A 22,244-nucleotide genomic window follows, 5' to 3' on the forward strand; every position below is an offset into this window, starting at 1 on the left:
CCATAAAGCACTCACAGATCTAGTAGAATGTGCTTAGACAAATGCAAAGAAAGCATAGAATCATGAAGAAATTGTGAAAAGGAAGCCGATATGGGTCATATGAGGGATGTCAAAGGGAAAATCAGTTCTGCTAATGTAAGCAATGGCCCCTAGGTATACACGCGTAATACAAACACCACCTAGACAATGAAAGGGAATCTCCATCTCTTGCAATGGACAGAAGAAAAATGCCCTGGTTGAAGTGAAATGCCAAAACTACCTTAGAAAGAAAAGAAAGCCCTGGGTCTCAACACCACTTTGTCCCCTTGTTGACCAGAAGTGTCTCTTTACAAGACTAAGGCGCCAACTCAGACACACACATTGCAGATATGATGGTTCTGACTTGAACAGTATGTAGGATAAGCCACAGATACACCCACTGATAAGTCTGCAACTACAACTTTTGTCTGTAACTCTGACTTCTAAAGTATTCAGGATCCAACCTTTTTAAGGTCTGTGTTACCTATAGCACATTGTCAGTTATACCTGGACCAACTATTCCCTCCACAGGTCGTTGTCCAGATATTCCACAAAAGGAATGCGCTGGGAGTGCAACAACAACAACACTGGTCAGGACATTGTGAACACCTGGGTTGCTGAATGGCAGGGCCGCAAAGTGAAAGCGCTAGGAGCCCACAGCAAAGCAAAATGATCACTGATGTGCAGGAAAAGTGGGGACATACAAGTATACATCATTCATAGAAACAACCGCCTGTACCCAGACATTTAGATTCTGTCTGACCCAATGGCTGCAAAGGCTAACAGACACCAATCCACTCTGAAAAGTGGGTTGTCCCTTCATGCTCAAGACTATTTGTCAGCAGGCTTGGGGGATTTGAAGGTCCAAGGTTTACAGCTAAAATGGGTATCTGGCATAAATCTGGCTTTGAAGTTTGAGGCCTGGGAGTTGCAAAAGGAACTTCTTCTGTAAAGGCAGATGAATTTTGTACACCCAGAAACAACCTTGATGAAGGCATCCAAGGCATCTCAAAAAAGACGCTGTCCCTTTAAGGGCATGTGCAGCAAACCTTTTTGCTATGTTTGTTCCAAAGTTCAGCATTTCAACCAAAGTGTCATCCACATGTTTTCTGACAGGAGACTCATGTGTAAAATAAGACATGTGATCTCCACTAACCTGTCAACCCGATAGCGTATTACTGATGGCACTACTCGAAACTCTCCGCAAACAGGGATCAGTTTAGAGAGAAACAGGATCCCTTTTCAGGGTATTAGTACATTCTTCTAAGGTTTGACAGACTAGCATCATGGCCGAGGTAAGTTGTAATGCAAGGCCAGCCAGAGAAAACATGGTTTTGAAAGTAATATCCAAATGTTTATTGATGGGATCCTCTAAAAACAGGATCACCCTCTACAGTAATGTTAGGGCTTTATTAAGATAAGATATTACCAAAAACACAGCCAGAAAGGCCCACTTCTTAATAAAAAACCCAAACAGCTAAAGAACTGCTAAATGTTCGGGAGGAGTGAATAGCTTATTAGAAGTATCCCAGTCTCTGTAAAGAACATCTGGGACCAGCAAGTGCACCAGAAAGGTTATAGTAGATCGTAGACCAATAGCACCATTGGTGGAAGCTGAAGCTTAATCTATGCCTGGGAGAAATTACAGCGTATTGAGGCTTCTAAGGTGCAATATCATCCATTAAAGATATTCAAGACTTTTCTTCAGACATAGTCACTGTGGTAGAAGGATCAAAGGCCACTCAGGCTACATGCAGATCAGCTAGAGATTCCATGTGAACATACACCTATGTCCTCTGAAGTCAGAATCAGCTATCAGGTTTGCAATTTGTCCCATTAAATCCTGTGGCAAAATCAAAACAGAATAGAGGGGGGGGGGCATGCCTGATGGAGATATGGAGGACTCAAGAGGAAGACAATATTCCAGTGTGTTAATGTCAGACCCTTGATTGCTGGTTTGCAGGCAGCGCCTGAACTGTTAGTGGATCATAAGATGGAGGGACCAGTTACAGTATAACTATTAGGCCCCATACACACGAGATAATTTATCCGCGAATACGGTCCAGCGGACCGTTTCCGCGGATAAATCCTCTCGAGGATTTCGGCAGATTTTCATGCGATGGAGTGTACACACCATCGCATTGAAATCCGCGCTGAAATCCTCTGGCGATGACGTGTCGCGCCGTCGCCGCGATTATGACGCGGCGACGGGCGCGACGCTGTCATATAAGGAATTCCACGCATGCGTCAAATCATTACGACGCGTGCGGGGAATCCCTTTGGACGGATGGATCCGCTCGTCTGTACAGACTCACCGGATCCATCCGTGGGATCCGATTCCAGCGGATAGATATTCTGTGCATGTCGACAAATATTTATCTGCTGGAATTCGGAAATATCCGCGGATAAATATCCGCCGGAGTGTACACACCATAGAATCTATCCGCTGAAACCCATTCGATGGGATTTATCTGCGGATAGATTCTATGGTGTGTACGGGGCCTCACCTGTGTGTCTAGGATGCAACATGTTCTATTGAAAGACAGAGACAATGTAGCTCAGGGTATATTGCTAAGCCTTTAGTATTTGTAAACTGGCTGCTAGTAGCAAGATAGGTTTACATGGCCATTTGTTACCAAGTCAATGTAGTGAATGTAGGCAGATAGCAAAAACCAACTAAGGAAGATGACAAGGAGCAGTGATGTTGCTTTATACTGAATGGCGTGAGCAAGAGTGCAAAGTGTGTGTGACACTCCCCTAAAATTGCATCATCACTCACTCCTTTAACATTGTGTCTACCGATAAATGAGAAGGAAAAGGCTCATGTCAACAAAGTTTAACTTTTAGAATACAACAGTGTAATAAACACCTGCACCTAAAGTAAATGATACACTAGCTGTAGAATAAAAAATGTATAAAAAAGGCTACAAAACTTGAAATTTTAAGCAAAAGGGGAAATTAAAAATACAATGACTAAGAAATCATAAGTTTCTCGTTTTAATTCTCAGTCTGGAATAAATACATGCCCCTGCTCTTTTGAGCTTGTTAATAAATAATTTGCATAAGCCTCTAAGCCAGAGAATATTACACAATCTGTGTTAATTGCCCAGGCTTCAGTGTGAGGAAATAAGGCATCAAAGATGCTGAAAGACATATGTACAAAATAGAGTAAAGCTCAGCTATGACTTTGACAAGAAACAAAATGCTTAAAGCAAAAAAGGTGAAGCAGAACAAAATCTTTTTAGTTGTGCTAGCATTTGTGTACCCCAAATGCAAGTAGTACATATAGAAAATAGTCAGTAGCAAGTCTATAGCCTAAAGACAGTTTTAATAACACACAACATCACATTCAGGGGTCAAAATCATGTCTAAACAGTTAATTTATTATAAGCACGTCAAATCCAGATAGAATAGTTGGATGACTTAGGAGGACTAATTCACACATTCTAAATCAGTCATGGTGAGACAAGTATACTGTGGATACCTGTGGCCAGGATACTAGGTGTTCCGACCAGCAGTGGCTGCTCAGCCTGTACAACTCATTTGGCAGGCTCAACCGAGCGGGGGGCTGTCTGCGGCCCTAAGCAGGCATCTTCAAATCCAGTGGTTACCTGCGATTAGTAAGAGATGTCTGACTCAGAAATAGGCAGATTGCACGCAGAACTGAATACCTGTCCCTAACTGCAGGTACCTATTGGATGTACAGATACATGCTTACAACTGCAGACCACCCAGGCTTCTTTCAGCTTGTCATTGAGTTGTACAGGCTAAATGTCCACTGCTGATATGAGCATCTGGAAACCTAGCTGCAGGTATCAGCGATATACTTGCTGCACCATGTGAATAAAGGACGTGTGAATAAAGCCTTACTCTTCAAGAGCCCACATTATGTCTACTAAGGACTGTCCCTTTTTAATTTCAGGGGGAAAAAAGTATGGCACTTCAAAACTTGGCATTATAGTAAAATTTGCTTTTTTTTTTTTTTTTATTGCCCCAAAAATCTAGCTGTAAAATAATGAAAGGAAGTGTAACTTATTAACTGGAGAACAGCTGAGGGAACATTCACTTTTTTTACCCCTAAACCAACGAGGGCCATAAAGAAATAAAAAACTAAATGTGGCTCCCAAAAAAAAAAACAGTTTAGCATGGCCTGCTTTACATAATAGTATAAGGTGTAGTACTATTGACATCTTGTCCAATACATGCAGATGAAATATCAAGACATGAATTAATCTGAGGCGAGGTATGGCACATTACACTTTTTATCGACTGGGTCTCATTGCCTACAAAGAATGTGGACAGGTTTTGCATTTTTGTCATCACTTCAACAATACAGTCCTAAATTACCATGGCATAAGAAAGAACTGTGACTTACATTTTGCTGGCAATTGATACCCGCAGGTAATTTTAGCTTGTCCCGTAGGGCAGCCTCCCAATGTACGACATTCAGCCATAAGATAAGGCCCTGATGCTCTGTGTATACACCCATCCACTGCCAATTACATAAAAATGGCTTGTTAGTATAATATAAAAAAAATCCTAATGCATTTCATTTTAAAAAATCATAAAAAAAAGGTCACATATAGCACTTGAGCTGACACATAACAGCAATATAATTGTCTACATGAAAGAAACAAACAATAACATCCCCATGGTCAAATATTGCTCATTGAACGAATATTACATATCAATTACATGCATTTCATTTACTTCAATTCAAGAACAAGTATTTTTATTTCAAAGTTGCATGGAAAGAAACACATTCATATATCTGTCAATATTTTCTACAAAGCGATGATATTATAAATGCAGCCTTTTCAACAGATAACTTTTCTGAAAAGATGATGTATTTATATGTAGTCAAGGACATGTGATGTGGCCCCCACCTAAAAACCAATAAAGCCCCCTGTGCTTCTCTACTCAAAATAAGTAAATGTAACAGACACACCTTTCCCTTTTTCTCTCATATATTCCCAGAACAAACTCCCTTACTGGACCAGACTGACCCTACAAATGAAGGATCATCCAATTTGCATGTCAGGAGATTGTGACCTGCCCTCTATGGAGCCAGTTCACACATCTTCAGAGTGGCTCCAGGGCGAATTGCACAGGAGTCATGTGTGTCTTCTGGTCTGTTTCAGGTCCGAATTCAGCCCAAAATTCTGGCTGAATTCGGACTTGAAGAGGTGAACAGAGACGCACAGGACCCCTGCTGTGAGCTGCTCCATGCTGTGGTGTGAACCCAAACTAAGAGAGAACTGCATCCAGTGGAACAGTACTGAATACTGTTTATGAAACCATAGCATGTTTGAACTGTTGAAGCCAATCCCTCTCATAATACAGAATCCTATTGCTTTCATAGAAATCTTAGAATGCCTCTCAAATAATAAAATCATAAAGTTTATTCAAATGTCTTAGCCAAATGTTATTGTTATCTGCTTGTTATGTAGAGCAAAGATGCTTAGCCCCAAATTCTGATGGGCCCCATATAAATTGTATGGTTTGCTATGATTATATTTATACCCTATTTAGGGTTGATTTTTGAAATGTATCTTAAACCAAAACTATTTTTTTGTTTGAATAAAGATGGGTAGGAGTAAAACCTCTGTCAGGCTTTTGTTGCTGTGTTCTCACTGGGAAACACACTGGTGACCACTGTCACTAGGACTGAAAGTATGGGAAAAGCCAAAATTTTAGGTTGTCACTTGTCACCAAGACACTAATAATGGTGAATTCATCCTACTTTCTATTGTGTCACAGGTGGCAGAAATAAATACCTGACAAGGGTTTTACCATCCCCTACTTAAAAAAAAAATACTTTAGTTCCTGCTTAGGTTGTACTCAACGTGCACCAAAGGTCGGCATTAGAAAGAGAAAGAGTTAAGTCTAAGGATGACCATATAAATATAGGCAATCTGATGTAACCATTTCTTGCAACGTCAACAATGGTTTTGACCTAGTGAGCTTCTGGCTGTTAGAGGTGCCCAATATGCATAGATTTTTTCAGCTCTTTTTGCAAGAATGTTATTAACCCTTCCATTCTGTAGTGACTTAGAACCCAAAGAAGAAACCACAGTGAAGCAGGTATTCAACACCACAGTGGAGTTCCAAGACATAGGCCACCAGGAAATTTAACTAGATATCTTCAACTTTTACAAGCTGGGATTAGCTTATGTTGCTAGACACCCTCCCCCACTATTCCAGTCCTTGCTGTACTTACCTCCATGGCTGATCAACTGTCAGTGTCCATGCAGCTGGTGAAGCAGTTCAGGGAGGGGGGCGAGAAAGCCTCACTGCAAGGTAAGATTTTTTTCTTTTCCCATAGATGAACTTTTAAAAAAACTTAACAATCCCTTTAACCAATAAAGATCTACCTGTACTTGTAACATTTCATAAAAAGCTAATAATCACTGGGGCACTGGCTCTAAGGGACGAATTCCCATGTTCACCCTAATTCAACCTTAATTCCGATTCATGTTCTGGATGATACTTATGTCCCCTTGCACCTTGCTGGTCAGTATTGGCCTTCTCTTCGACTTCCCTGGCATTTATTGAATATTTCTGTATTTCACCGCCACTGGAGCCTTTGTATACATTCGACTTTTCCGTCACTGTACATGTATGTCTATTTGGAAGCTGCCTTTTCTCTTTTAAATAATAATAATACAAAAAAAATAATAATCAAATACGTATGTATTTAACCTCACCCTCAGGGCTTAATCATGGACTCCATAATTAAGCCCCAGGGTCAGAGCAAAATGTGCTGGGCAGTGTGGCTTGGACAGAGTCTGCTGAGGCTATCATTACTATGACATACGGCTTTATATGGTGTACAGTGACATTTCCAATGCTCTTATGTATGAAATCAGGATGGACTTACATCTAGACTGCACCCACAGAAGGATCCATTTTACAGGGCTTTGAAAGCCTTAGTGGAGAGTTTTTTCCAGGCTTACAATCAAATGCTAATTATTTTTATTTTTTTTTATCTTATACATTACTTTATGATACAATAAAAAAAGAAAAGAAAAAAAAAAACACCACATAAACAGAACACATATATAAAATATCTATCAAAGCATTAAACAGACTGGAAAAGAAAAATCAAACATCTAATAATCTATGCTAGATAACATAGAAACTTAGAAAAGTGATGACAGTAAAAAGACCATTGAGTTTTTTTATACATGTTTTGTATTACCGTAATTTTATTTATTTTTGTTTGCTTTTTTTTATTTACTTTTTTTTTTAGATCTATGTTTGTTCCAAGCATGTTTGAAACCACGTACTGTTGACTGACTTACTACCTCTGCTGGAAGTCTATTCCAAGAATCAACTACCTTTTCAGTGAAATAATACTTTCTAAGATTCCTTTTGAACTTTCCTCGACTTTGTTTGAGACATGTCCTTGTGTTCTTTATTTTGGTTTCAAATTTAAAATACTGACCTATTCTTGAACCCTAATTCACCCCCTTGATGTATTTAAAGGATTTTCTAAAAATACACCAACAAAATGATGCCATCCATTATCCAAAAATAATTCCTAAATATTAATTGTAATACTTTGTCAGAAATTATCTAACATTTACTTCAAAGTCATTTTAATCTTCCTGCTTCGACTAAGACGCACAAAGCCGTGTTTACCTAGGACAGAGCACCTAGGATTACATTAAATGTGTAGTTTATGTCATTAACATGATCAATGTCCAATTACAATTATCCTTTACTTCTGATGTACTGCCAAACACGTGGGATCAGAAAGAGTTAAAGGACTATCATGTGCTCATTTCTGGAAAGTTGGCATGACTTCGCTAAGCTATTCACATTTCACTATTTTTATATATCAAGACTAGAGATATTTGACATATTTTTCCTCAGGCAACAGTCTATATACATTAGCATCTGTGACCAATGGCATCTTTTGAGCATTGTCCTGGGATATGATATCACTCAGCCTGGCCCTCACTGGAATGTCACACTATATCAAAATGCCTTGTCAGTGTACACATTGAAAGTCGACAGCCTGTGATCTATCTCCATGAAATTCTCAGGGAGGGAGACAGACAGTTGTGCTAATGTACTTATTACAGAGAATTCACTCATTCTCTCGTAGTAACAAATGTCTCGGATCATCTCCATACTGATGGGCTTAGTGGGGTCAAATATGGTCATGTCTAGCTTTGCTGGTAGCCAAAACTAACGATGTCCAAAGCTGTGAACTCTCGAATAATCTGACCGGCAGATTTTTTGACCAGTACCGTCAATCCCTATACAGACAAGTAGGATTAGTAACATTTCATAGAGTATCTCTAGAAAGAGCTGCTTTCCAAAAATGATTATTTTTTATATTTTTATAAGTACAGAATAAACATATGGAAAAAAAATGTTTAAAATCACTCTGAACATATAGGCTGGAGCTGTAAAGATTTTGTGCATAAACCTCAGACCTTATGCAGGCCATACATTTTGTGATCTGATGATACTTCCATTGATTTCGAAATTTCAGCACCTAAGCCTTTAATTTCACCTCATTTTGCTACAGAATTTGTTTTGTGGCCGGGAATCTTCTTTTCATTCTGTAAATTTTATTTTCTTGTGCTCATGAACATTTCTTTTTTGATCACACAATTCTCCCATTACTGATTAGAAAATCTTTGTTTTTCAAATAATTTCCAACACGCCCAATCACTCAAATTCGATGGCCGCACAAAAAATTGGCCATTGCTGCTGCCCACTAATGGTGCAAAATTTGAACAAAATATTTTAGATTGTCGAAAGAAATTTATTTCGGAATTTGACCAATGTATGACCGGCCTTCGATGTACTTTTTATTCACAAGTCTCATGATCAAGATTCACAGGTTGGGTAATATCTATGTGCTGTACAAATGGAGAAATTATCAAGATCTAACATAGTCAAGATATAGAATCGCAGACGCCACGGAGATGCAGAACTTCAGCTTTTAAAGGATATTTCCACTTTTTTATCATAAAATCTGAGAAAACCCCACTATATATCTGTTGGTTATGTGTTCCCAATCACACAGCATACCTAAAAGAAAATATTAAAATTGCCTTTTAGATATCTCTAAGGAGAAGGTGTCATGGATGATTCTAAGGTCCCTTTCACAGGAAGGATCCGATAGGGTCCGCCTGTCAGTTTTTCAAGCGGACCTGATCAGACAATCCATTTACTCGTAAGGACCGGCGAGTGTACGGAACGCTGGTAAAAAAATGGAGTCTGCCACGTGTGAAAGGCACCTATGAATTTCTGTACATTCACACAGTGTCTGCCCCCACACAAAGTGAGCAATCCCTCATTAACCACTTGTCGACCCTCTTATTCTGGGCGGTAATATTTTTTTTTTAAAGGGTAAATTTGCCCTTGAAACATGTTTAATGTTCAACCCATTTTTAGGGTGAAGAAAGTAATACGTTCCAGCATCAGCATCTGCAGCCTCCCACCCCCCGTGACAGCAGGCCAGGGATCTTCTCCCTGTACACGCTGTCACTAAAACTGCACAGCCGTTCAGGGCTCCACCCACATGGCAGCATCATTCATTCACTGTTTCCTTTGAATAAATGCCTACATGTACCGTCAGCCATTGATGCCGGAGCTTATGGCACAGGACTACTTCAGAGCATATGCGTCGGAGACATCTACGACTGCATGGGGGGGCAGCAAACCAACGACAACCCCCCCATGGGAATACAATGATTTCCCCCACCCTACCCCCCACGGCAGACAGACAGGACGCAGCATCTCCCTCTCCTCCACACACGGGAGACGGACAGGAATGAGGCAGCGATCAGAGGCCTCCTTTTACCAAAATATTACTTTTACCAAAAATATGTAGCAGTATACCTATTGGCCTAAATTAATGAAGAAATTTGATTATTATTATTTTTTTTTTTGGGGGGGGGTATGTTTTATAGCAGAAATTAAAAGTATTGTTTTTTTTTTTTTTTTCAAAATTGTTGCTATTTTATTGTTTATTTCCCAAAAAATGTAAACTGCAGAGGTCATTAAATACCACAAAATGAAAGCTCTATTTGAGGGGAAAAAAGCATATCAATTTTTTTTTGGGTACAACATTGTACGATCATGCTATTGTCAGTTATAGTAACGCAGTGCCGTATCTCAAAAAATGACCTGGTCATTAAGGGGGTAAAACCTTCCTGAGGCTGATGTGGTTAAAGTTCAGTTGAGAGCTGACATCAGCACACTAGCAGAAATGAATTGAATGTACCTGCTTTGGTAAATAGTTAAATCAGTGGGTTTAGTTCTGCTCAGAAATAAAAATGTTGATGTATTCTCATCCCATCATCTTGTAACAAGTGTCTTGTAGCTCTAAATAAATGTTTTTTTTTTTCTCAAGCTTTATTACAGGGAAACATCATCAATATTCAGTGGTACAGCTGCGTCATAAAATTTATAAAGCTAAATCAAAGTTGTTCTTACGAACATGCTTTTATGTTCCGGATTATAAAAATAATTTTCTTAATTGTCGTTGATTCTCACATGTAATTATGTTGAATGTTCTAGTGCATTAGATTAATCAATGATCTCTGAATAAACACAATATGTGGTGTTGGCAAACAGCATCTGAGCATCCTTTCTGTCTCCTTTGCCTATCGATGTGATAGTAACACAATGGTTAGTTTGCTGAACATATTCAATTTCAAATAAAAAAAAAAGTAATTGATTATAATCAAATTGCACACAAAATATGTACAGAGGAGTACCTGCTGCCTTTGTACTATGATGCAGCAATTTTTAAAGCTAAATAGTAAAAAAAATGCTAGAAGTATGACTTTTTGGCAGAAGATACATGCATAGTCTATTCTGCCCAAAAAAACGTACCGCTTTCCACTAGAATTTTTTTAATGTTCGTGTAGCCAGGTGCGGGGCTAAAGCATTATGGAGACAGAGACATTGCTTTTTATTCTTCTCTCCCTCAACTGAGATACTGATGTTATGGTGCACTATACTCCTCCGGCCAGCAGGAGGACAGCTAAAGTCAAGCAAGCCCATGGACTTCTATGCAGATAGCTGAGAATGCAGGGAGTTGCAGTTTGAGACAACAGCCATATAATGGCTACACTACAAAGGATACATTACACATCTCAATATGACGCTGAAGCGTACACTCACCCTCTGCTTCCCACTGCTGATCACCAGAGGTTTTCAGGGAGAGACTGATGGGGCCCCCTTCTATGGCGACCGTCCACAGCAGCATTCTGGAAACTGATGAGTGGACTATTTTCCCATTATTATTACTGCTAGTAGAAAACTGAGCCATTGAGAGCAGGGCATCCAGTCAATATACCACAGCATCCCTACCAGCCCTGTACCATACTTTTACGAAACCTATACTGCACTCATGCCAACCCTTAAATGCAGTTATATTTAACTGTCACTGCATCTGAACCACATCTACTGTGCACCTGTGCTGAGACTATACCATACATTTACTGCATGTAGGTTACCCGGGACTGTTGTTAAGTGTACCAATGCTCTTAGAGGGCTCCAACAAAAGCTGGCAGAAGAACATCTCAAAGGACTCCTCCTCCTATAAAAATTAGTCTGCAAGCTCTCTTTATTCCCCTGCCCCTTCCACTACCATCTTTTTTTTCTTTTGAACAGTGCATACCCAGTTGATCTAGTACTAGTATTGCCACCATAAATATGCTCTGGTACAGTTCCAGCATTCGGTAGATTAAACTTTACTACTGCTCACTGCTACACTTGAGGTGGCCTTGCTACTGTTAATGCTGATCTGGCCACCAAATGCCATCGTATGCCTAGTCCTTACTGTTAAACACTCTAGATTAAAAATTATATTACCAGTGTTAATCCATTTTATGCTTGTCTAGTTGCCCACTATACTGGGTGACAACATATTAACTCTTTGGGTGACAATATAGTATCTGGTTTGGTGCCTGCTTTTTTTAATATAGCACTACTATTGGGTACTAAGTATTACTTATATATATAATTAGATTTTCTGTGGTATTGTATGTTTGTTCACTCAGAGGAGGTAAGAGGGGTGAGGTTTCTCGAGAAGGTTGAGACAAACAACAGAGGACCCATCCTATCCAGTGGCTCCTACGGGGTTAGTGCAACATCCATCTACACTGTTGGTTCATTTCAACCATCTTACAGTTGTTTGGAATAGACCAGGTGCTGGGGATGATGTAATCACTGTGTGCATAGGCAGAAATCACATCAGTGGCTTACCAATGGCCAAAGGGGGTGCCTGGGAACCCAGAAGTAGCAGCAGCAGAGATGGCGGTGGCATGCTGTGCTTACTTGCACATTATGGCAAAAGCTCACCAAGCACACAGTGGTTTAATATTAAATATTTCTAAAGATCCAGGATATGTTACTATTTCATAGCAAAGTGATAGAATAATAATGGCACCTAAGAAAAAACAAAAAAGCCTCAGTAAGTGGAAGTCAATTGCATTCACCATTGGATTATCAGACACTCTACTAGCAGGATCTTTTCACTGATTTTCCTGGATCTTCTCATCCACTTCTATCAGTGCAGTCCTTACATAGCTAAGCAAAGACAGGGAATGATTCAATTGATCTCATCTAAAGGTTTTCAACAAAAATGTAATTTATGAGTGAGCTTTCATTTTGAAGAACTTCATTCAGCTCTATTAACAGATCCCTTGGCTCTATTAACCAGATTATTACCACTGCAAGGATAAGGGAGCAATAGAAAACAAAAGATTGAACTAAAGCAGTATCCATTAGCACAAAGTACACTTTGCATTGATAGTAAGTAATGTCCTTCATGCCACTTATGACAAAATATAGGCTTTAAATTGTGCTGATGCAGGGAGAAAATGCAAGAACTGTAAGAATTTAGCTAGCAGGTCTGTGAGGGGCAAAAGTTAAATACCAGAAAGTAAGTCAGCCAAATGGTAGAATTGACCCCTTGAGTAAGCTGAAATGCAAAATGTTCAAATGTACTTCAAGTGTACTATGAGCATATGCCCCATTATGGATGAGCCGAACACCCCCCTGTTCGGTTCGCATACACTCGGTTTGCAAACACACCAAATGTTCGTGTAAACTTTAGAACCCCGTTAAAGTCTATGGGACTCGAACATTTGAAATCTAAAGTGTTAATTTTAAAGGCTAATATGCAATATCAGAATCTGGAAGACCCCTTTAACAAAGGGGACCCCCAGATCCTGCCCCCCCCTATGTGAATTGGTAATGGGGTACACTGTACCTCTACCATTTCACGAAGGAAGTGTAAATAGTTAAAAAAAAACACACAGACACCGTAGAAAAAAATCCTTTATTAATAAAAAAAATTAAAAATCCAGCGATGTGAATCCACTCTCGGCCCGGCCCCCCGCTCCAACGTGGTCTTCTATCCAGCGACGGATGATCTCTCCAGCGACGGGGGATCAGCGGGAAATACCGGGCCGAGAAATACCAGGCTTTCCCAGTGACATACGAGGGTGCGTCAGAGGGGGCGGGGTCACGTGATGGGTGGCCGCTTCCCCTATATAAGAAATGTCACAGCTCCAGCGCGTCATTCCGCTGGGCTGTGTCCAGCGGAGAGAGGAGCTGCCTGCTGCGCTCTGGACGGATGGATCTTCTCATCGCTGGACCGGGCCGCTGATCACCTGTCGCTGGAGAGATCATCCGTCGCTGGATAGAAGACCACGTTGGAGCGGGGGGCTGGGCCGAGAGTGGATTCACATCGCTGGATTTTTAATTTTTTTTTATTAATAAATGATTTTTTTCTACGGTGTCTGTGTGTTTTTTTTTAACTATTTACACTTCCTTCGTGAAATGGTAGAGGTACAGTGTACCCTATTACCAATTCACATAGGGGGGGGGCCAGGATCTGGGGGTCCCCTTTGTTAAAGGGGTCTTCCAGATTCTGATAAGCCCTCCACCCGCAGACCCCCACAACCACTGGGCAAGGGTTGTGGGGATGAGGCCCTTGTCCCCATCAACATGGGGACATCCTCCCCATGTTGAGGGCATGTGGCCTGGTGCGGTTCAGGAGAGGGAGGGCCGCACTCTGCCCCCCCCTCTTTTCTGCGGCCGGCCAGGTTAACGTGCTCGGATAAGGGTCTGGTGTGGATTTTTGTGGAAACTCCACGCCATTTTTTTTTAAATTTGGGGTGGAGTTCCCCTTAAAATCCACACCAGACCTGAAGGGTCTGATATGGATATTTGGGGGGAACCCCACGTCATTTTTTTTTTAAATTGACGGCGGGGTTCCCCTTAATATCCATATCAGACCTGAAGGGCCTGTTAATGGAATTTGGGGGGACCCCCAGCTTTTTTATTTTTATTTTTTATGAATGAATCATCTCTGAATTGCCAGAGCCGACAATTCATTAGAGCCGCAAAGCCGGTTTTAAATGCCTTTTTTTCTTTCAGAAATGACACTTTGTGCAGGGACAGTTCTATGTACAGGAAACATGCGCTTTTTCACATGCTGACTTTACACCCCCCCTAGGTACGAAATTTAAAGTAATATTACACTTTTATTGTTTCACTTTTAGCATTATTAAATTCACTGCTCCTGAAAAAACGGCCGTTTTTAAAACTATTTTTTGCATTGATACATGTTTCCTGGGACAGGACCCAGGTCCCCAAACACTTTTTAGGACAATAAATTTCATATTAGCCTTTAAAATTAACACTTTAGATTTCTCCCATAGACTTTAACAGGGTGTTCCGCGGCTTTTTGAATTTGCCGCAAACACCCCTAATTGTTCGTTGTTCGCCGTACAGGCGAACAGGCAATGTTCGAGTCGAACATGAGTTCGACTCGAACTCGAAGCTCATCCCTATTCCCCATATGTATTCATTGTATTAAAAGAGAAGTATAGGAATCCTTTTTTTTAAATCATACTTACCTAGATGGATGCAGCATCAAACATGTCCCCTGCTGGCTCTAAGCTGAAAACCAAGTGATCAAACACAGCCGATTACCTGGTTCTCAGAGCTCCCAGAGAGCTGGTGACTCATGGGTTCCCCCCTCCCTCCCGTGCTCACTGGGGCTCTGTGCCGTGAAGGGGACTCTGAGAGGCTGAGCTAGGTGCTGGCCAGGCATGTGGGCGGACCCCGACCATACGGTCACAATCTTTCCCAAGCCTGGACTGGCTCTGTGGATTTAAGTCATTACAATTAAATTCTTTATATAACTTAATATAGCCATTGAGATGAGCTTTTTGCTATCAAAAGTATATTTAGTCTCTTCCCATGCAGTTTTTTCATACAGAAGCATCCAATAAGAGACAAGTCACTCCTGTTACTCACGTGTGTGGTAATATATTTAGGCTTGGGCTATTGGGCTCTGTAAACAACAGGTTTTTAAAAGAAAGGAGGAAAAATATAAAAAGTAAATGAGCCCAAAGCTCCACACAATTTCCTATTTAATGGACTGAGATTTTTTTTTTATATCTGTATGTTTTTAGTCCTAACCATAGCAAAGAAAATACATATGTGACAATAGCTGGGGATTCCCTTTAAAAGCTGAATAAGTAAAAAAAATGAATGGTAATTTCTTTGCATGTGTCTTTAAAGCGGAGTTCCAACTGTAGTGGCCTGCTACTTTTTAGCCGGCGCTGCTTTAAATTTAGAGGGTAGTCTGAGAGTTAGTTGACTCAGACGGTATGATTCTTTCCAGATTTTGGGCCTCTGTTCCAGCCATGGCTGTACTATGAGTGACCAATGTTGTTGTCTGGGGTGCTGTTACCACCCCAGGCCAAGGGTGGCAGCAGTCAGGTCAAGGTGTTTTGGGTGTTCCCCTTCGGCAGCCAATCAGTGGAAGTTGATCGTCCCGCTGTGCATGCTGGGGAGGAGTACTTAAGGGACAGACGCCATTGGTCTAGGGTCGTTGATCCTGGGTCTGTCGTCCCACCACCCCCTGCGTGTGGCCCTCCTGTTCAAGTGTTCCTGGCTCTGGGACCACGTTGGTCCGGGGTTGTGATCTACTAAGTAGGCCTGGTAGTCAGACTGGGTCTACGTTTGCAAAGTAGTCCTGTGATGTCCGTCCTAAGGGAGGAAGCCACTCGATAAGGAATCTATCTTGGAGAGCACTGAGCATGAGGCTGGTATCTCAGGAGAGGCCTTGAACTTCATCGAAGGACGCACCATTACTGAAAGGCTGAATGATGGTCGCCTGTCAGTTCTAAGTTTGCAAGAAGTTCATCGGGAGAGATCCGGGTGCTGAATCCTGTGTGAGAGGATTTTGGACCGAACATATCTCTATCTGAAGGAAGGTCTGTGGCAGAGACTTTACCAAATTTCCGTGTGTCGTCCTGGCTGCTAGGCTAGTGAGAGAGGCCTATCCGGGTGTGCAATACCCACTCTGGCTAGAGTGGCGATGAAAACTGTGTTGCTGGAAGCAGGAGTGTTTTCGGACAGAAGTTGTACACCTGAACCTATTATCTATTAACCTTCCACCTCTTCAACTACTTATTTTATTCTTTTACCAAGTTCAGCAAATAAATCAAAGCAAAAGAATTCTAAAGTGTGGACATTGAACTTTTTCTCAACTCTCATCTGATACCCCAGACGGCAAAGACATAGAGGTAACGTGCCACCCAAAACAATCCAAAACAATCCAGCAGCTCCTTCGGGGGTAGTGCTACACAACCAAAAATGGAACTTCCGCTTTTTGGTGTCACATTCGTCACCTTTCAGGGGGAGGAAAGAGCTGATACCTGTGTAATACAGGTATTTGCTCCCACTTCCAGCATAGATCGCTGCGGTGACCTACGCCACGCCCGGCGCCTTCCCACGTCCCCCTGCTGTCTTCTGGGAGACACACAGGTCCCAAAAGACAGCAGGGACCAGAAGGATCACGCAATGCGACTCGCGCATGTGCAGTAGAGAACCAGGAAGTGAAGCCGCAAGGCTTCACTTCCTGGGTCCCTTACCAAAGATGGTGGCGGCAGCACCCTAGAGTCGAGGGAAACATCGGCTTTGGGTGCCGACATATTAAAAGTCAGCAGCTGCAGTATATGTAGCTGCTGACTTTTAATTATTTTTTTGGGCGGAACTCTGCTTTAAAGCGGGATTCCACCCTCAAATTTATTTTTAAAAATCAGCAGCTACTAACACTGTAGCTGCTGACTTTTAATAAGGACACTTATCTGTCCTAGGTGCCCACGATGATGGGCCCCCGATGGCGATCGCTCGGTCCGGCGCCTCCATCCTGACTAAGGGAAATAGGCCTTCACTGCCCGTTTCCTACTGCGCATGTGCGACTCGCATAACGCTTTGTGAATGGGCGGCTGCCTCCTGGGATACACAGTTCCCAGAAGGCAGTGCGCCCCATTCACCAGAAGACACCACGATGGAGGATGAAGAAGAAGAGGACCGCGGTGGAGGAAGAGGCAGAACAGCAACTTCCGCATAGCAACAGCCCTTTCTGGTGAGTATTTTTTTTTTTTAGATTTTAGGTAAAAAAACAACAAAAAAAAACGTGTGGAACTCCACTTTGAGCCACCTTTCATACTGTATATACAGACTGAATTCCATGCAGAGTCTAACCTAATGGAACCGTCTGTATTTCTAATTGTGCAGGCACAGCATGGGGTATCTGCTGGCTGCTAACCTGAGATTCGGAGGCTCTGTTCTCACAGCTGAATGCTGACATTTTACTGTGATCTTTAAACTCTGCTGTGCTCAAGTGGACAACAATGCACAGAGAACAACAATTCCTCCCAAGATATCTAGTCCAGCTCAGATTTAGTACTTTCACACTCTGAGCAAAGACTTTCATGTGCCATTAACACAATGGAATATGGGAATATGTGGAAAGCGCATTATAATTAAAAATCCATTTATCTAAATTACACTCATTCTCGTAGCGTTAAGGCTTAACAACAGAATATATTCGAATATCTAGTGAAAAGTGGCTTTATTATGCTCACTGGAATATACCTGTTCACATCTATAATCCAAAAATCCTGCAACCAACCTGCCTATTTTCTTGGTCCTTTATCTAAAGCCTGCAGCCATTTATTTTGTATTTTTTACTTTTAGACTGAAGGGGGATAGCGTTAACATATCCGTTTGGTCAAATTGTACCATGGAAAGTTACAATATGTGGATACCTGTACTGTCTAACAACTTGTTGTTTATTCTACCTATGTATCTCAAATCATTTGTTCAATAAAAGCCTATTATTAAACAAACTATCTGTCTGGATTTTCATTTTTGCCTGTGTTCCCATCGGAGACATATTCCATCACTTTCTGTCCTTGTGACAGAGGGACAACTATGGGGTGACTGCAGTTGTCACTGAGACATGGTGGTACAGACAGCTATAAAAACAAAAGATTTAAAGTTAAACAAAACCTATTAATTTAATGATTTTCTGAAGCAGTTACATCCAAGGCATGCTGTGAATAATAACTGTCACAGCTGCTTGTTCTCTCTACCAAACTGTCAAGCCATTAAATTGCTGGTGTCATAACTTACATGTGCAACAGCATGGCAACTGCAGATCAAACAGGGGCTAAGATGGCCGCTTCCATGGCTGTAAAGTGTAGTAGGGTTTAGCTCCACTTTACAGCAGTTGTAAACCCTTACATATACTCAGCAAAGTGACTGGCTTAAGGTGAAACACATAGATAAAACAAATCCTCCTACACAGATTGTACCTGTTTATCTGCAGCACTCTCTTCTCTACGGCCATTCAAAGTGCAGAATTTGTCTGAGAGTTCAGAAAAAAAGGGGGCAGAGAGCTAAAGTTAAACTCTTCAAAGTTTAGTGAGGAGAGGTCTGAGAGCTGGTTGGAGGGAAGAAACACGCCCCTTCACACAGCACACAGGAACTGAGCTGAGGCAATCAGCTGGAGTCCCCTCCCCTGTCACCATTTTTCTCTTGGTGTCAGGAAAACTTGTCAGAAGTGATTCATGCTGATAGCAGAGGAACAAAGCAGCAGACAAAAATTACACTTAGTGCTCTTAATTTATTTTTTTGTAAGTACACTATTGTGTATAGAAGAATATGCTTTGTTCATATTTCTTGTCTGAGGTTTACAACCACTTTAACCACTTCATTACCCAGCCATTGTTATATGACGTCCACAGATGGGATCTCCCATCCTGGGTGGACGTCATATGACGGCCTGGGCTTTGTGGGGGGATATCTGAACAATGCCTGCAGCTAGAGGCATCATTCAGATATCATTATTTTGTGCTGGTGATTCTGTACACAATAAGAACAATAATAGCGGCATAGTGCCATCGGGGGCCCGGAGAAAGATTTGTCTGGTGCCAGATGGGAAGCATAGAGATGACTGGTGACCTGATGGTCACCAGTCATCTCTATGACCATCAGAGGCCCGGGTACGATGTGATGACATCACACTCGGGTACCCTCAAGTAAACAAAGCCGCGATTGCGGCTAGTAAGCATGAGATTGGTGAATTTTTTGTCACAATCTCATGCTTTCCAGCCTGGAGGAGAGATGTGGGGTCTTATTGACCCCGCACCTCTCCATAAAGAGAACCTGTCACACACCATTCCTATTACAAGAGATATTTACACTCCTTGTAATAAGAATAAAAGTGATAAAAAAATTAAAAATGTAAAAAAAATGTGTAAAAAAAAAAATTAAAATGCCCCTGGCCTGGTAGCTTGCGCTCAGAAGTGAATGCACACGTAAGTCCCGCCCACATATGTAAATGATGTTCAAACCGCATATGTGAGGTATCGCCACAGGCATTAGAGTGCCAGCAACAATTCTAGACCTCCTCTGTAACTCTAAACTGGTAACCTGTAAAAAAATTCAAAGCTTCGCCTATGGAGATTTTTAAGTATCGAAGTTTGGCGCCATTCCATGAGTGTGCGTAATGTTAAAGCATGACATGTTAGGTATTTATTTACTCTGCGTAACATCACCTTTCATATTTTACAAAAAAATTGAGCTAACTTTACTGTTTTGTTATTTTTTAATTCATTAAACCATTTTTTTTTTCTAAAAAAAAAAAGGCGTTTGAAAAATTATTGCGCAAATACCGTGGAAGATAAAACGTTGCAATGACCGTCATTTTATTCCCTAGGGTGTCTGCTAAAAAGAACATATAGAACTTCTGACCATATCGCCTAGGCAATTCGAGCGGGAGTGGGAGCAGGTACCTGTCAAAACAAGGTACACCCCCCCCCAAAAAAAAAATGACTTGTCAAATGTGGTAGGGGATGGGAGGAGGAGTGCTTAAATCGAAACGTCCCCTAATTCGTGTAGCTCTGCTTTAAGCTGACCATTGATGGATCAAAATTTGGTCGTTTCAGCAGGGAAAATTCAAATTACGATCTATGTATGACTGTCCCCATTCAACATAAGTCGGTCATTAGATATTGGGAAACTTTTCTCAACTAATTGCTGCAGCACCCGTTTAGTGTATTCTGCCAGCTAAAAGTCCCGCTGTCAGAATGTAATGTCCCAGCAGGGAGGATTCCTGTCTCCACTTCACTTTTTTTTTTTTTTTTTTTATAGTCATTTATGACCACCTTAGCCCTTTCCTTGCTCACCCAAAAAAATATTTTGCTCATTTGTGTCCCCTTTGGAGAGATTTCATGTAACTGCTTTTCCAAGAAGGACATAGACAGCAATAAAAACCTGACAAAAAACCCTGCCCTGTTTTGCCAAAAATAAAAGAAACATGGCTTGCAGCAGAGGCATGAAACACTGCATGGAATAGAGAGGTATGAGGCAACGCATTAATGCATGTGATAGGGAGGCATAGGGCTCTGTGTGTAACAGAGAAATAAAAACAGATAGAATGAAACATAATTAGCTACCAAGCTATATGTAACCAAAAGGCTCTCGGTATTGCAGATTAGAGAGATCTATGTAAAGATAAAGGAATGAGCAACTACATTCATATTATTATTATTATTTTTCCTAATTTTTATATAATACTTCTTTATTGACATTTTCATCATAGATATTTGGAGGAAGAAAAAAATAAAAAATAAATACAAATCACTATATAAGAATATAAAGTAAGGTTTATGGGAATCTTAGGTATATTAGAGAATGTACCTGTAGATCGTAACATAAATTGACATAAGAGATATTAAAATAGAATTGCAAATATACTTTAAAAAACTTAGGATTAAAACGTATTTTTTATTTGATTTTTGATAAGCTCTTGCCTTTGACAAGCTTTACCCTAATCTACCACTAAAATCCACCTGAATATTATCCAGACTCTGAAACCTTGACATAGGAAGTTGCAGTGTCATGGTGCAGTGTGAAAATGTAATAGATTAGAAAAAAAAAATTGTGATAAAAGTGACAAACATTTTTTCTCTAGCATGCTCAAGTTGGAAATAATGAAAGACACCATGATTAGGGTGGTGTAAAATTTTGCAAAAAAAAAAAAAAGTTGTATGGAAGGTCTGAACAAAGTTAAAGCAAATACAATATATAATAATACAAAAATATTATTTTATGTAAAATGTTCGCCTTTGTTGAAATATGGTAAAATAAGTGACTTAAGTGACTTCACAGATAAGTAAACTGTGGAAATAAAATTGCTTATGAAAAAGTTCCAAAAATATACATTCCGTTTCTTTATAAATAGGCACCATAGGTGGTCAAAGCATTAAATTAGACTTCACACTTGCATACAGGCTCCTGTGGTGTATTTTGTGCTCTAACTTTTCTTTATCCTCAGTATAAAAACAGAAAAACAGCTGCAATTCAATCAAGTAACAAAGAAATGTACTTACTCGTTCAAAAAGGTGAATAACTGGTCACAAAAACTCTTGTTAGAGGGAAACTTTTATTCTTTCTTCAATTATTGTTGAAGTATTTAGGTAAGCTTTTGTCATGATGAGAAAGCACGTACAGCATACTTACACATTATGGCTCACTTACCTCTGAGGCCGCGTACACACGGTCGGACCAAACCGATGAGAATGAACCGAAATTCAGTTTCATCGGACCAAACCGACCGTGTGTATAGGCCATCGGTCTGTTTTCCTTCGGTCCAAAATTTTAAAACATGCTTCAAAACCGAACCGATGGACCTCTGCCCGATCGGACCAAACCAATGGTTAGTACAGAAAAGCATCGGTTCAAAACCCGTGCATGCTCAGAATCAAATCGACGCATGCTTGGAAGCATTGAACTTCGTTTTTTTCAGCACGTTGTGTGTTTGACGTCACCGCGTTCTGACCCGATCGGATTTTGGACTGACGGTGTGTACACAT

General features: G+C 40.8%; 1 protein-coding gene across 3 annotated transcripts in view; it reads right to left on the minus strand.

Annotated features, from left to right (window-relative positions):
- Positions 1–22,244, minus strand: part of MACROD2 (mono-ADP ribosylhydrolase 2) — a 3,190,351-nt gene that overhangs the window by 1,881,073 nt on the left and 1,287,034 nt on the right. For all 3 annotated transcript variants that reach the window (XM_040351278.1, XM_040351279.1, XM_040351277.1), the window contains exon 5: positions 4,394–4,510. In XM_040351278.1, the coding sequence (XP_040207212.1) occupies positions 4,394–4,510 (117 nt within the window). The remainder of the gene's footprint in view (positions 1–4,393; positions 4,511–22,244) is intronic.

This window comes from Rana temporaria, chromosome 4, assembly GCF_905171775.1.
Source record: "Rana temporaria chromosome 4, aRanTem1.1, whole genome shotgun sequence".
In the NCBI taxonomy this organism is placed as follows: domain Eukaryota; kingdom Metazoa; phylum Chordata; class Amphibia; order Anura; family Ranidae; genus Rana; species Rana temporaria.